At 36.8% G+C, this 16,060-nt stretch overlaps 1 protein-coding gene across 2 annotated transcripts in view; it reads left to right on the top strand.

Moving 5' to 3' along the window:
* The window catches only part of LOC144450967 (bestrophin-3-like), an 85,244-nt gene that overhangs the window by 35,576 nt on the left and 33,608 nt on the right, over positions 1-16,060 (top strand). For both annotated transcript variants that reach the window (XM_078141737.1, XM_078141729.1), the window contains exon 2: positions 8,459-8,694. In XM_078141737.1, the coding sequence (XP_077997863.1) occupies positions 8,614-8,694 (81 nt within the window). In that variant the 5' untranslated portion in view covers positions 8,459-8,613. The remainder of the gene's footprint in view (positions 1-8,458; positions 8,695-16,060) is intronic.

Here is a 16,060-nt window from a genome sequence, read left to right as displayed (position 1 = left end):
AAGATACAATAGTAAATTTTGATCATTGTTTTAAGACATACACCTAACATACATACATACATACATACATACATACATACATACATACATACATACACACACACACACACACACACACACACACACACACACATACATACATACATACATACATACATACATACATACATACATACATACATACATACATACACACACACACACACACATACATACATACATACATACATACATACATTACATACATACATTAAACACCATAGATAAATCTTGAAATTCAACAACGCACTAAATCGCCAACTGCCAAAACTATCACCGTTAATTTCAAGTTTAGAAATACAAATTCACGTGCACCCAAGAAAGTGCAGAAGCATGTTTAAAGTTACAAGTCATTGATGGCAATGTTTGATTAAGTATTTGGTTAATAACCCCCATGAATAACAATTGGTCTAAAAAAGCCACGTACGATAGTATTTGTACGTATATACCTTTTATCTCAAAGCTGTCTAGCATACAATCAAAGTGCCGACATAATTAGCTTCGTTTTTTTTAGCCCAAAGGCTTCAAATCTAGATTTGTTTTTTGTGTCTGTTAATTTCCCCATTGTATAACAAACAGTCCACACAGTAATAATGCATACCTTTGTCAAAAGCTGATTGAAGCATCTCAAATTTCATTAGTAGTACAAGAGAGAAGATTAAACATTCGATAAGTTTAAGGTATTCCAAGAGGTTTATCCTCTAGTTGCATCAGAGTGTAGCATAGTAGAGCACGTAAATGCCTCTGGCCATATGGACATTATTCGTCACCTACCCCTCCAGGGTTTAAATACCAATAATGTTGCAGTGATTCGTATTTCCCCTCTGCTTTTAAAAAAAACCCATGATTTATTCTCAACCTCGTGTTATTTGGCTTCGTGTAGACATAATCGATCTTTTAAAGCGTCTGTGTCTGTGTCTGTGTCTGTGTCTGTGTCTGTGTCTGTGTATGAGCATGTAGCTGTTAACTGTTGTAGAAGGCAAATTTTCAATTGAGTGTTACTTTTTTTTGTAAATGAACGAGAAGACTGTCTCAAACTGCAACATCGCCGTCGTCGTCGCCGTCGTCATCATCATCACCACCACCACCACCACCACCACCACCACCACCACCACCACCACCACCACAACAACAACAACAACAACAATAACAACAACGATAAGAACAACCACTACCACAGCATAATTTCGAAAATAATGAGGAAAAGTAGTGAATGCTTGAATGTATCATTATTTGAATATAGTGTGCCTTGAAACATTCCTATATAGCTAGGTATCGATTTCAAGGGGGAGATAAAGTATATCTGTCGCGGGCATAGCTTTGTCCTACCGCAGATATCAATGACAATACATGGGTTTCACAGATTTCAATTCGTAGTAATCAAACTTGACATAAATGACTACATTACTTTGCCATAATATGACATTTACATTTTGTCGATATTTTCGCATCATTTCTTCCTCGAGCCGCGAGAACAAGACGTTTTTTAAATTGTCATCACGTGTAGTAAGGACTTTATGTTAGATAAGAAGCTAAGACGCCAAGTAGAAAAACACTTTGTACAGAATCCCAGGATTAAAAACTCGCCGACAAGATCACAGCGGTGTACCATCTGTATACAGTGCGACTAGCAGGGTTATTGATTCGTCGACATGCAGTTACAATACTCGTAATAATCCAAACCAGAGGTCTCTAGACAGTTTACTTCTATACGAGCACTTCTGGCGAAATGTTTTCAATGATTGTGCAAATGAAAAATAGTTCTCTAGCGTATGTAGGAAGGATTAATGATAACTGATCGAATATAAACACCCACTTGCTTCGAAAGGCAAACTGATGGCATTGTACTCATTGCATTGTATTTTATTTGTACTGTCACGACTATTTAGTAGATTTATCAATCGTTATCAAATAAACTGATTGCTAATGTTATAGGGCATCCCATATTTACAACATCCCTGACTTATGGATTCGTTTTTTCCCTTCAAAAATACCTGAAAGTATTCTTCTCTTAAGTGTCGCCAGTTGTATTGACACGAAGTGATTATTTTTTTTTAATCGTCTTTCAAGACAGTAGACGTCTACTTTGCAGACAGAGTAATATGACAGAAAATGTCTCGGGGCATTCTACGTACTCTGTCACTTCTTTGATACATGCTCCTCATGCTGTCAATGTCTCGACGTCAAACTCAACATGTCTGTAATCTCTACTGTACAGAAACTGATTGAAGATTTAACTGTCTCAGGGACAAACGTAACTAGAATTTTAAAATATCTGAATATTTAAAAAAAAAAACAATTGGAATTAGGTATACGACTGAAATATATAGTTTTGATTGTTATAATATTATGCTTGATTGCCCAACTTTAAATAAGTGTAACCTATGAGTAAACGACACATCTTGTTTGTGGGCACTCTCGCTCAATATACCGCGCGATTATGACGTCAGTATCACATGACAGGCCTCGCTTCATACGAACAAGAATGGCGGTCAGTTTGAAAATGAACCCAGCCGTGAAATGTTTTAAGGGCCTTGTATGTCACTATGAAGTAACATTGGTGACTAGTAGCTAGATAGGTCAATCTGCTAATTACAGAGATTGAACCGTTTACAGTGTAATTTTAACGTATTATATAATGGGAAAATTATTTTTTTTTGTAACTATTGACTAATCCCAGTTATTATGGCTTTAATTGAATTTTCCTTTTCATGACTTCCATTTTTATGGTCTAATCTAATTTATGATTTCAGATTCCGTTAAAAAAGGTTCTTGCCCGTAGGAACTGAGATGTTGCATGAAATAACTTTTAAATCTATCGCTTTTGGAACCATGGATTTGACTTGACTTGTAGTTTACTTCAACTTCCGGTTTCACATTATACAGACAGTACGTATAGACTAGTTACATGATAGAGAATCCTGGTAATTGTCCTTTGTACAATTGACTGTGAGGGCATTCCAGTATTCAACACTAGAGGGCGCTATATTCTCCACTTCCGGTTTGCATTGTACAATGGGCAATTCATAGCACCCTATATACTTCCCTTAACTGCCTTGACGTTATGTAGCAACTTGTATTGGGTAGTGATGTAACAAATACAATAATCTCTAACTACAATGACAACATTTTGTTTTGTAATACACAGACTATGACATTTCATTTTAACCACAACAAGTTATTACCAGTCATTCACTTCGTAACACTCCTCTTAGCAATATTGTGCGTTTTATAATTATGTATGTATGTATGTATGTATGTATGTATGTATGTATGTATGTATGTATGTATGTATGTATGTATGTATGTATGTATGTATGTGTGTGTGTGTGTGTGTGCGTGCGTGCGTGCGTGCGTGCGTGTGTCTGTGTGTGTGTGTGTGCGTGCGTGCGTGCGTGCGTGCGTGCGTATGCATGCATGCATGCATGCATGCATGCATGCATGCATGTATGTATGTATGTATGTATGTATGTGTAGGTGTCTGTCTGTCTCTCTGCCTGCCTCTTTGCCTGTATGTCCCTCCACCCGTCCTTCAGCCCGCCTGTCCGTATGTGTGCGTGCTTAATTAATTAATTAATATTCATAGTGTGAAATGTTACTTTTGCATATAGAATACAAGGTCACTCAGAGATAAAAGATAATCGTCTAAAAGACAAATCCTAGTTTCTACACTATCCAGCTAATAATGAATATCGGCATACATCAAAGAGCGGCTGAACGATTGGCAAATCTACCCTAGCATAACCTGTATGTATTAAAGAGGTTGCGTCCAGTTCTTGTCATACTCTGTGTAATGAGAATAGATATTATAGTTACTGTAATAATGTTAACTTTATGTGGCTGAATATAAACAATTCTACAGACTTGGCTTTGGAAAATATTAAAGCTACAAGACTTGTAAGTTGTAGACTCGACTTCATATCAAGTATGGTTTCTTCTGCCGGGATTCTAATCGTAATCGAAAGGTTACTGAGTGTCACGCCAGACTTCCTCAGATAATCTACACAAACTTTAACAGCTGTATGTTGAAATGTAATTAATTTAGCCCTTTGAACTCATCGTCGTCATCTAACAGATGAGTTTACGGTTATCATTGCACAATTCTATCAAATCAATACAGTCTGTCTGTCTGTCTGTCTGTCTGTCTGTCTGTCTGTCTGCATACATGCATGCATGCATGCATGCATGTATGTATGTATATATGTATGTATGTATGTACATGTATGTATGTATGTATGTATGTATGTATGTATGTATGTATGTATGTATGTCTGTCTGTCTGTCTGTCTGTCTGTCTGGCTGTGTGTGTGTGTGTATGTATGTATGTATGTATGTATGTATGTATGTATGTATGTATGCATGTATGTATGTATGTATGTATGTATGTATGTATGTATGTATGTATGTATGTATGTATGTGATGAGTTAGCGTTCATTCAAGTCGTCATTCATACCCACAATATTGTGATGAAAGTAAACTGACTCGAACTATTTATCTCTCTCTCTCTCTATAATTATGCGAATGATAATTCGACTTTCGCAGACCCTTCAAATGTTAATACTTCGTCAAACTTGTAGACATGCGTCATTTTCCTTCAAAGATACATGCAAGGGTTCTTGAAGATTTACCGTCGCGTGTCCGTATAGATATGAACCCTGTCATGTTGCCGCTTCGTTTGCTCACTCACTCCACGTTTTACGCAGTTAGGGGTAAGCCTTAGTATTCTCCCCAGCTTAGTTTGTGGACATGGCATGATGCCCATGCATTCTCACAACCAGGACACAGTGTCGTAAAGAGGTGTGCGGTTTTACGACAATGATGTTATGGAATGCCTTGTTATCACGTGATAGTTATTGGCGGGTTGATAATAAGTTTATGATAGTAGATGTATTCATCAACTTCAGTGTTCTAAATGAAACTGACATATTTAGTTAAACGGCTGACACTTTGAGATTGGATGAACCAATAATAATTAGGTCAGCTGTCAAAGTACAGAAATCAACATCGTTGAGGTTGTACATTTCACAGGTATAGAAACTCGATCAAGGGTCCAATTTCTTGGTACAAACATGTACAATAAAGACATTTTTATAGATCGTGTTTCCACTTTATATATATAGTGACATCACCGATTTTGTGTAGTCACAATGTGACGACATCATCCGTTTTTGTTGTCGTTATCACCTAAAGGTGTGTCGACACTGCATTTTTTGCATACCTGATCATGCTGTGTGTGTGAATAACCCACAGGTCTTCGTTTCGACACAAAGTATTGCATCGAAGTGTGCTTTACGTGACCGACCACTGCATTAGGCGGCATCTCAATTATACACACTCAACTCATATCCATCTACGTTGCTTTGGAAACGAATCAGTGTGAAATAGCGACCTTACGGCGATGCAGCCGCTAGGAATTGAAACCGGCGAAGTGAAAAAAAAATGGGCTTGTGGTAATGTTTCTGTACGAATAACCACACTTTGTAGGTGAATTATACGCTATTTCGAATTCACTTCCTAAATACGAAAGGGAACGCCCGATAAATATATGTACTGAGACAAATTCTCTTGGAGAAATTTACAAGGTCGTAATAACTTTTGCGTCTAATGCACACCGACAGTGTATGTCAAATTTACCAAGTAAATGACAAGACAGCAGTCACTGTAATGGCTACTGACATCTACAATTGTAACAGACGTTATAGGTCTTGAAGATCGTCTTTGAATAGCCTTAGACAGCTCAAACGAAGAGTAATACTTCTCCGTAAATTAAGACAGAATTCTTGTCCTAGATAAGATAATCAAATGTCATCTATCTAATCACTTAGTAATGATATGGCAATGTTCATCAAACAGTACTTTTTTTCCCATGGTAACGTTAGTCAAAGCATAAATAAAACAAGACGTTAAATGTATCTAATTTTTACCTATTTTCGACCGTCTGCTCAAAGCCCAATTCGATCTCAATAATCAAGACAGAATTTATCCATGTCTCTGCATCAGTTCCTTCAAATTATTTCTTTAATTCACGCCATAGTTTTCTTTGGTGTGTATTAAGTAGTTGAAAATTACTCTACCTCGTAGTGACGTCACGTGCCCATGCTAGTTTGTGTCTTCTAATCACATAATAAAACCTTTCCCTCGAAAAACAATGTCGGTACGACCGAGATCCAACTTCAATTGGGTCGTACAGCCCATTTCATGTTAGTGTGCACGGGCTCTGTTTCATAACCCACTCATAAACCAAATAAGATGCATATGCTACACTTTAAGATAGCAAGATTGAATGAATACAGTTTCTGACTACATTTTGTCTAAATTAAAATAAAGTAATATGTCACCACCATGTAGACATCAAATCATTGACGTCCTTGCGTCTGCGTATAGTTGCAATACGTTTAAATGTTGTTATTTTTCATTCAGACAAAATATAGTAATTAGAAATTGCGATCTCGCTATCTTAAAGTGTAGAATGTGCAGTTTCTTATATTTTTCTGCCAGCCTGAGGTTGTATCAAACAGAGCCAGAGAACGCTAACGTGAAACGGGCTGTATATGGATATTTGAAGTTTGGCAGCCTCTTTTTCATATTCCGAAAATGTTAAGCATCTGTGTGTGGGTGTATTCCATAGTGAGTTGGACTGATCGGAAAAGTGAGCACGTCTCCTATATATGGCCTGGGCATACCTTTTCAAAGCACGCCCTCTAGCGAAGAGATTGCAAATATCGATGTTAGTTTTACTTTTAGTTATTAAAACAAATTGTGTGAAACATTCACATGATTGATTATTGATTAATTCTATAGATATGTCGTTAGCGGGCGTGATTTGATACCCGAGAAGGGTTTATGCCGAGTGTCTTATATCAAAGCTGGCTATGTCCTCCTACGTTTACGTATGCAAACAGCTGCAGTATATGGATGATAGCTAGCGGCATTACGTACAATCAACACATTTTGTCATTATTACTTCTCTACACGCCATAATTCCATCTGAGGAAAGCACTGATCCCCTTGTATTATCCAGGCATGACAATTATATTCCAGAGATGTTCGAACTGTATCGGAGTGGAGCATCCATATTGCACTCGACAGGTGCAAACTTTCTCAGTAATCAGTTTAATTGGGGAGATTCATTTGCTTTTAATAAACTACAGTCGAAATTTTGTGCCACTCCAAAATCCCCCTAGGCTTCGTTCGCTTTTTAAATCATCTAGAACATCATATGATCGAGCTGCTGTTCAGTCGTCGGGGTAGGAATCATTTCTACTCGATCTTGTATCTGCGCATGTCAGAATTTCGTGGTTTTTTTTTAGACGATCGACGATTACCGACAGGAATATAAAACCACGTGGCGCCAAAGTTAGACGAAACCTGTGCTTTTTATCGCGGGTTTTTATAGTGCGTTGAGAACTGAAGGACAATACTCGCTAGACTTTACAAAACTAACTCCTGAATGAACAACACCAATTTTAGTTTGTCATCATCGTGAACTGTACATGTATAATAACATTATTGCGACCCACGTGTGCGAAAAATGATAAATATATTTATTAAAGGCCTCCTGTTAATTTTCATTTTTTCCTTCGCCGTCGTAATGCAGTGTGGATCTGACATGATTTTATTCTAACAAAAAGCAGTGTTTTAGATATCAACTTCAAACTTTCAGACGAATGCCACTTCTCTCGACGGAGCTCTGTGTCATATCGTCCTAGATATGTACAGACTATCAACATTGCATATTAAGTTTTAGATTCAAATTGGAAATATCACGAATCAAGTGCCCAGTTTCTTCGTGGATTTCTTTAAAATCTGTGAAACACTATTATACCGTTAAGTTGTTGAAAGTGTATGATAATGAAGAACAGTAAGATTTGATTTATGTGTTTATGAATTATGGGACTATTCTAATTCGTGAGTTTAAAGGGGTACAAGCTGAGATTATAAACTTCTTTTAGTCAGGCGAAAATACTTACATAAAACATAGATTATTTTACTAGTAGTACAATGTTAATATCAATACATGCATTATATGACATTGTAATAGACTCCTGGCATTGTTAGAACACTTGATTGCATAGTAGATATTTTCTCGACATTTTTTATACGTATCATAAATTACGTCATTGGATCGAACGTATGTTATATTCACGTTTGAACTCAATCAATTGCGAGTGGTGGCTAAATATACTCCAATTCAATCAGTAAATAGAATACTGCGAGCATGTTTTGAATGTGGACCACATTTATACCCCAAATCTTATAAATTCAGCTTGTATCCCTTTAAATGTGCTAGAGATTATAATTGTAAAGTTCGGTATGAAACCATAGACTCTACACGAATGGGCCAATAGTGATTAAACTAACTGTACATTTCAACTTAAAAACGACTGACTACGTACATGTCTGCTTTCTTTATTTCAGAGAAACCCTGTGTCAAAATTATCTAGCAGATACCATGGCATTCTCTGTTGGAGCTACAGTTCACCAATAGGAAAACACTTCCGGGTCATTGGGGGATCGGTTTAGCACTGTGCCAGGTAACTCTGCTGTCTTCTTACTCAGCACGTATCAGCTTTATGGGCCTACTTCACAAGATTCCCACGGAAATTCAAGTATTAACGGACAAGATGAGGTACGCGCCGAAGAGATGGAGGAAGGTTCGTACTGTAATAAATGTCTGCTTTTTTTCTTAGGGGAAAATTGACATTGGTTCACTTATGAACGATATGCCTGCCAGCATGACGAATAAAAGAAACACCAAAAAAACCCCCCAAAAAACCAAGATGACTGAAAAACAGCAATGCTTCGAAAAAAAAATTTGCATAGTACATGTAGTAGTAAAAAAATGAAGTAGAAGTAGTTGCAGTAGTATAGAAATAGTTAACGGTAAATTCTGTTTTATTTGTTTTATTTTTGTTTCTTAAAAATGGAAATAATTTTTTTTACAACTTGCACGACTGCGCGCCTTCTGTATATCGGTATTGGTAGTAGTGCTTATTAAACGAAAGCAGAGTGAAAGATTTGTCGTTGCTGGCGCTCTTGTTAATCTCAACGACGAATCTTACAGTCTACATCAGAAGTAGAAATAATAGCAAAAATCGAGTGTTTCACTACAATATTGGTGTATATATTATTTGCACGAGTGGCATTGTGTAGATTAGTTGTGGTCGTCTGTGTTACACTTACAACGCGTCGGTGGTATATATGTAATGTTCACGAATGTTGAAACTGGAAAACTTTATGTAAAATAGTGCTGATTGTGTAGACGCAGCAGGGAGCTTTGGAACTCAATGAAACTGCTATTGGTGACACTCCTAATATAACATCAACGTTAACCGAGCGCAAGTATCGCTTCGCAATGTATTAGAGTGTAAAGTATTGGCGTTGATGGCGCTTCACCTGTCGCGTGGACAATGCGCAAAGAAACTCAAAGGAACTTTCACATGCGTTGTGGACGTCCCTTGCCCAGTTTTGGCAATTTAAAAAATAACAAATTTGATTAGCTTGGGTTGAAAGTCAAACTGAGATTCAATATAAAAGATTGGCCTATATAAAGAAGAGGTTAGGTTTGTGTTTGGCATCCATGGAACAACCCCATAGACATTGGTTGCACATGGAGTGAAAGACTCGTCGCTGTTGGCACTCTTGCAACATGAGGTATACAACGAGTGACCTTAAAAGAGTGTACACAGCGACGAGTATTTTAGTCTAACTAGCACAAACAGTCGAAACGTTTTCTTTAGGAAATCCACCACACAGTGAGTGCCAGCCATAAAAAGCACAAACCGGTGAACACTGGGAGAAAGTGAGGATGTTTGGATGTAAGACATAATCATATTCATAGTTCGTAGAGCGCCATATAAGCCGATAGCAGTTCCATTTTTGCTCTATCTCGCTCTTCCGGCTACGCGGACACTACTGATCACCCATCACACGGCTGGATTATTTTGAATTTGTGAGAATGTTTAAAAAAATACAACTTATTGTATTAGAACAAGGAGACTGAGATTGTGAGAAGGGTGAACACTGTTGGACATTAAAACTGAATGATTGACCATCGATTTGAAAACAAATGATTGAAACGCTCTTTAAACCATAATGATTCAAATGCAATCAAAACGTGAATGGTTCAAAGTGCGAGTTGAAGCCGCGAATGATTCAAATACGATTTGAAAGCGTGAACATGAAACGGATTCAAATGCGATTTGACAAAAATGATTCAAATGATATTTGATAACGTGAATGATTCAAATGCGTTTGAAAAGTAACGTGAATGATTCAAATGCAATTTGATAACGTGAATAATTCAAATGATATTTGAAAACGTGAATGATTCATATGCGATTTGAAAACGGGGATGATTCAAATGCAATTTGAAAACGTGAGTTATTCAAATGTAGATCTAAATGACTAAAATGTGATTATTTCAAGCATGTTGTAACCCGTATTGGGATACCCATCTTATGCCATGTGCGCTATAGCTAATAAAAAAATATAACGACGAACAAACTACCTGACCTCGCGCATATGTATGTCCATGTACAGGCGCCCATCGTATACATGTATGAGTCCGACAAAACTATTTGTATATCGCTTCTCTATATCAGACCTTGGCTCAAATTTGCCGACGAGGCGATGCTAATTTCATTTCTGAGCTGCATTTCCATATGCACCCAGAAAAGTCAGTAAATTTAAATTCCAACATTTCTACATTTCGCAGCCTCTCTAAAATAGAGTTACGAAAAATTGAAAAAAAAATGGTAGGCCTTCTGTACACTCGTGACTCGGGCGAGGCATTCTGGGAAACAAACAAAGTGAGAAGCTACTAATCTCTTTCAACAATAGCCTTAGCAGTGTTTGGGTATGAGTTAAGATTAAGAGTTCCTAATTTTGTTTCCCAGCATGCTTCGCCCCAGTGTACAGCCGGCGGCCTCTTCATCTAAACCAGATTGACCAATCCTTATAACTCTATTTCTGAGAGATTTACAAGTAGAGTTGGTGAAAATGATATTTTTGGACGACTTTTCTGGGTATCCTAAGGATAAAGAAGTACAGCTATAAGATAAAGCCAGCTTCGTCTTTCCCTTTAGTGCATTCATTTGATTGCAAACCAAAATGAGGCTCTTGCCAATATGACATATAGGCTAAGAGTTTACGTGAAATGAGTTAGTCTTTGTTGGCGTTCGATGTTTATAAGTCGACTCTAGCTTTAAAAAATATCTTCTCATGTAACATAACATGACATAACATATTAAACATAACATAACATAACATAACATAACATAACATAACATGCCGATACGACGTCACATATCTAATAGGTTCAAGACGCGTCTTTGAAATTTATTCTTTATCCATGAGGGCGCAAGCACTCTCGTTATAATAACTTTAGTATCCCTTCTTTTTCTGTCTTAATTGATAAAGTAATGGAAGAATGAACGAATGCGTGAATGTATAATGATTGAAAGCTGATTAATTGATAAATTAATTGATATTTGTACAATTTATATTGTATGATTTTCGACTAGGAAATGTTTCAACAGATGCATTTTAGTTTAGCAACCTGGCAATTTATCTGTCACTTTTCCCGCTGAAGTAACCTCTGGTATCAAGTGTATGATATGCACGAGTACCCGGGATAGAGCAAAAGCGTACAAAGTAAACTCACCTAAGTCACAGTCTTCGTTTCCAAGTTCAATGTCAGAGAACCGACGCAACTGTCGATTGCCTGAGGTTCAATACACAGTGGGTGTATTGAACCTCAGGAATCGTCATTGTGACGTCATAACGGTTATTCATCAGCGATGTCCCCATGTTTAGGACTCATTTACAAGAACTAAAACAAAACAAAAACAACAATAAAAACAAAACAGGAAAACAAACGAAATAATTAACAACTTAGATCATAGCCCCTTAACCTTGAAATGACGGCCCGTCCTCTACGGTGACTGACTATTCCACCTGTCGTTACTCTTGTCAGCGATTATACATCTCAAGACGTCTTCTTTGTCTTCTTGCTCTATACGTTGGATATTTACGTGCAATGTTTGTTTGAGGGCGTACTTTTTATGGTTAACCCTATTAAACGAAACCTGAACCGTGATTATATGACAAGGCTAGAGGTTAGCCAACTTGTAAGATGATGTAAAGTTCACATAAAGGTCATTAGTTTTGTTGGTGTTATAATGGTGGATGTAACCTCATCGTTCTAATTACAACAGTAAAAACGCTGGTTCACATTTCAAAGATACACTGTGGTTTGGTATAGTTTTTTTTTTTTTTACATCTGTACATGTGTATGTGCCTTCTCAAATTACCGTATTCATTTATGAAAATGATATATGCCAAGCAGACACATGTACAACAGTTGAAGCGTTAGAGAGGACACATCTTGCAATTAATGTGGTGGCATCAGTGTTAACTAACCCTACTCCATAGAAACCCTCGATTTTAGTTGGAGAAGACACGTCTTCCACTCAAGAACCGACGTTACAGTTTCATCTAACCTCGCCGAAACACAAATGTATTTCTTTTTATCTTGTTCATACAATATTGGCAGATATGAACATCACTTCAGATAAACCGACTCATTACAAAATGAAAATGAAATACAAGTAATTGTCATACAATATTACCAGCTTACATTTAAATCTGGTATTATCATTTCAAACTTTATCTGTATTTACACCAGACTTTATATCATGACTTCATCAGCGCTAACCAGTGTATCACAATTATTTGTATTTCGCTTTCATTTGTAATGAGTCTGTATGTCTGAAGTGTTGTCTATTTACCAATATCTGAACCAAGATAAAAATACATTTGTGACACACACGCACTAAGTACTGTTTCGGTCGGCAACTTTGAACTGAATCTGGCTATAATGTACGATAATCCTGCTGGCACAGAAGGTTTCATTTGGAAATGCGACGGCATGGTGGCAACCAGGTGTTTTGTGTTCAATATTTTCGTCTGAAATGATGTGAATTCCATTCTTGACTCGGGGGTATTTGTCATTTGTGTGTTTCAATTACTGCGATTCTGTGCAATATTTTACATTGACGGCTACTTTGACAATTCCTATGTAGTCCTTTACACACATTTATATAGGCTGGAGCCTGCAAGGAGAGTTGGCATTTATGCAATAGTACTACTTCTATGTATTTCGCTGCTTGATCACGATGACTGTTAAACGGAGCGTATCTTAAGGGGTGTGTCGGCGTTTCTTAAGGGATGTACCGATGTGTATTCCTGTCTATCTTTTGAGACTTTATCAAATATGACTGATCACATATACTAAATGTGTTGTGAAATTCTATTTTCCCCGCTTTATCTTGACTATCTTTCACACTCACTCATCGCCTTGTTGAGCAGCATTATCGCGTTATCCATGTCAACATTTGCTCTATTTCTATCCTGTACTTCAAACTAAATAATATATAAATATATGTGTATGTGTAAAGTTGAACGCACTTTCGAGCATTTTCAACGAAGATTTAGTTACTCACTGGCTTATTCACGATTCTTCGGAGAATTACGTCATCGGTGTGTAGCTAGCTGGCTAGCCGACGCCAATCTCTTCGTGGATACGATACTTCGATAGGAGCACGTACTAGTAATGGATGGCTGCTGTGAATGCAAAATGTCGAAGGTATCTTGGGGGTCGATGAAACGTTGATAAGCCATTTAATATGTAATATCAAAGGAGGGAATATGAATCGACTCGAACGGCCCACAATCCCACAGTGAGTGTTATTGGTGGTTCCTTTGCGGTTAGCAGCTAGAAGAATGAATCAATTTATGACTTGACTGCTATGTATAGCACATGAGAAAACTGCAAAAAATGCTTGTCATAATTTAAACGTGTTTTTGGAAATTAGGGATTTATTACTTTATGACGGAAACCCTCCTTAGTCGACTCTTAGTATCAAGGGCTTAATATCCAGCATTACTAATTAATCTTTGACATTTCTGACATCATGTCAAATTAGCTTATTTTGCTGTGACAAAGACGTCAAATCTAATTTTATCATTTAACTGTGTTATTTGTATGCATTAAATATTAACTGTTTAGTTCTATTTATATTACACTCATAACAATATTATTAATTTGCTTCCTCTTTCCAGAACAACATCAGACCAGGGCGAAATTTAAGTCTATTTTGCTTCGAACTTTTGTAACTTTGAAATAATTAGACTCTACAAAATACCAGATTCATTTAAGCTTAAAAAATCACATCCCATTACATTCTCTACAAACTCATATAAACATGTATCACCACTGGAACATATTGTGAATCGGCTATCGGTGCAAGTCTACTTTATCCCGGATATTGCTTGGTAGAATATATTTAGACGATGATAAACAAACAAGTAAACTGTTTCGATTTATTTTGAATGCTTAAGGGGGGGGGGGATATACCAAAACCGTTAAATGCATGCATTTGATCAAGCAAAACGGAACAAGGCAAATTTGAATGAGAGCACCAACATAAATAAATGACATATTCAATGTGAATCTAAACTCCATTAACTGTCTGGCGTATAGTATCGAACTGTATCTGAATAGGTTTTTTTAGTTTGTTAAGGGTCCTTTCATCCGCCATTATTTGACTATCAAAATATCAAAAGACCATATGAGACGGTTTGATGAAAATACTTACTATACATATTACGTGCTATCAATCATTTCATGCATAATGGATATTGGGTGCATTCAGCTTCGTAGGTCATTGCTTTGTGATTGAGCGTCGTACGATTGTTAGCAGTCATGAATCACACAGGGTTACGTGGATCACAAGGAATCGTTCGTCTTTCACATTTCTCTCGTCTTTTAAAACTTAATAGGTACCTTGACGCAACGTTATGTGATAGCCAATGAATGATTCAATCAGTCAGTTTTGTTGAAGGCCTCGTGACCTTATTCAAATAATCAGGCTGTTTAATGAGAAACGTCATTCATGAACGCAACACAGTCTGTGACTGGATGGGGGGGTCATATGTTCGACGAAAGTCAGAGGACAAAAATGGAAATGCATAATTCGCACCAATATTTACTGAGAAGCAAATATATAAATCGACACAGTGCGATGGATTTGATTAAATATGCAGAAAAAAGCTTAGAATTACATTATTTTATCAACATTACGCCATAATGTCTTTCTAAAAAAACAACGTTATTCATGAATGCACAATGAGAGCTACATCGGTCTCTTGATATGATTCAATAAATAGCTGGAAAATCATAAAACTGACTTCAATATGAAACAACCGAATCCATCAATGGCGACAAAGTGCTCTCTACACCTAGCTTGTACAATTGAAATAAGTTGCTTCTTTTGCTGACTCGATGGTGTCTTTCACCCTGAAATCGTTTTCTTTTATTATACAAGAGTCTCAAAATAGGGATATAAAACTAATTGACTTTCGACCAATATTGCACTTAATCTCTCAGATGCTTATAAAATTGATAACTTTGGATCAACCGAGAAAACAAATTGTTCCGTGACATGGCCCACCTCCCTAGTGACATGTGAACCTGAAAATTAATCTTATACACAGCCAAGAAGTTAGGGATGTCGCATTTGTTAATATATATAAGCCTTGTTATTTACGACCTCGTATTCGACACATGTAAACCATGTTTTGATTGTCAATTGTCAATTGACGAACACGCACACAAACCCCAACATGCATTGTAGCGCTTAATTAGCAAAGTAATGAGTCATTAATTTGGTTTGCTGTATCCAGTCAATTTGATATGTTCACCCACATCACCTGTCAAATGTATCAAAGCAAACATCAATGTTTCTGATGTAAGAGAGGGCAACGTTATATTTATTAATTGGTTAATATTAAGGCATAGTTTATCATTGTCAGATGTGTCGACGTGTCAGTGTAGGGGATTAGCAAGGCTCAAATATGTACATCAAAGTTTAATGCCTCATTAAAAAACCGTATTTTTTTGTAATCACTGGTAATTTAGCCAGGAGAGCTTGAAATCTTGAAATACAATGAAGTAAC

This window comes from Glandiceps talaboti, chromosome 2 (genome assembly GCF_964340395.1).
Source record: "Glandiceps talaboti chromosome 2, keGlaTala1.1, whole genome shotgun sequence".
Lineage (NCBI taxonomy): Eukaryota > Metazoa > Hemichordata > Enteropneusta > Spengelidae > Glandiceps > Glandiceps talaboti.
Note: the sequence above shows the minus strand (reverse complement) of the source record. Positions and strands in the feature narration are given on the sequence as shown.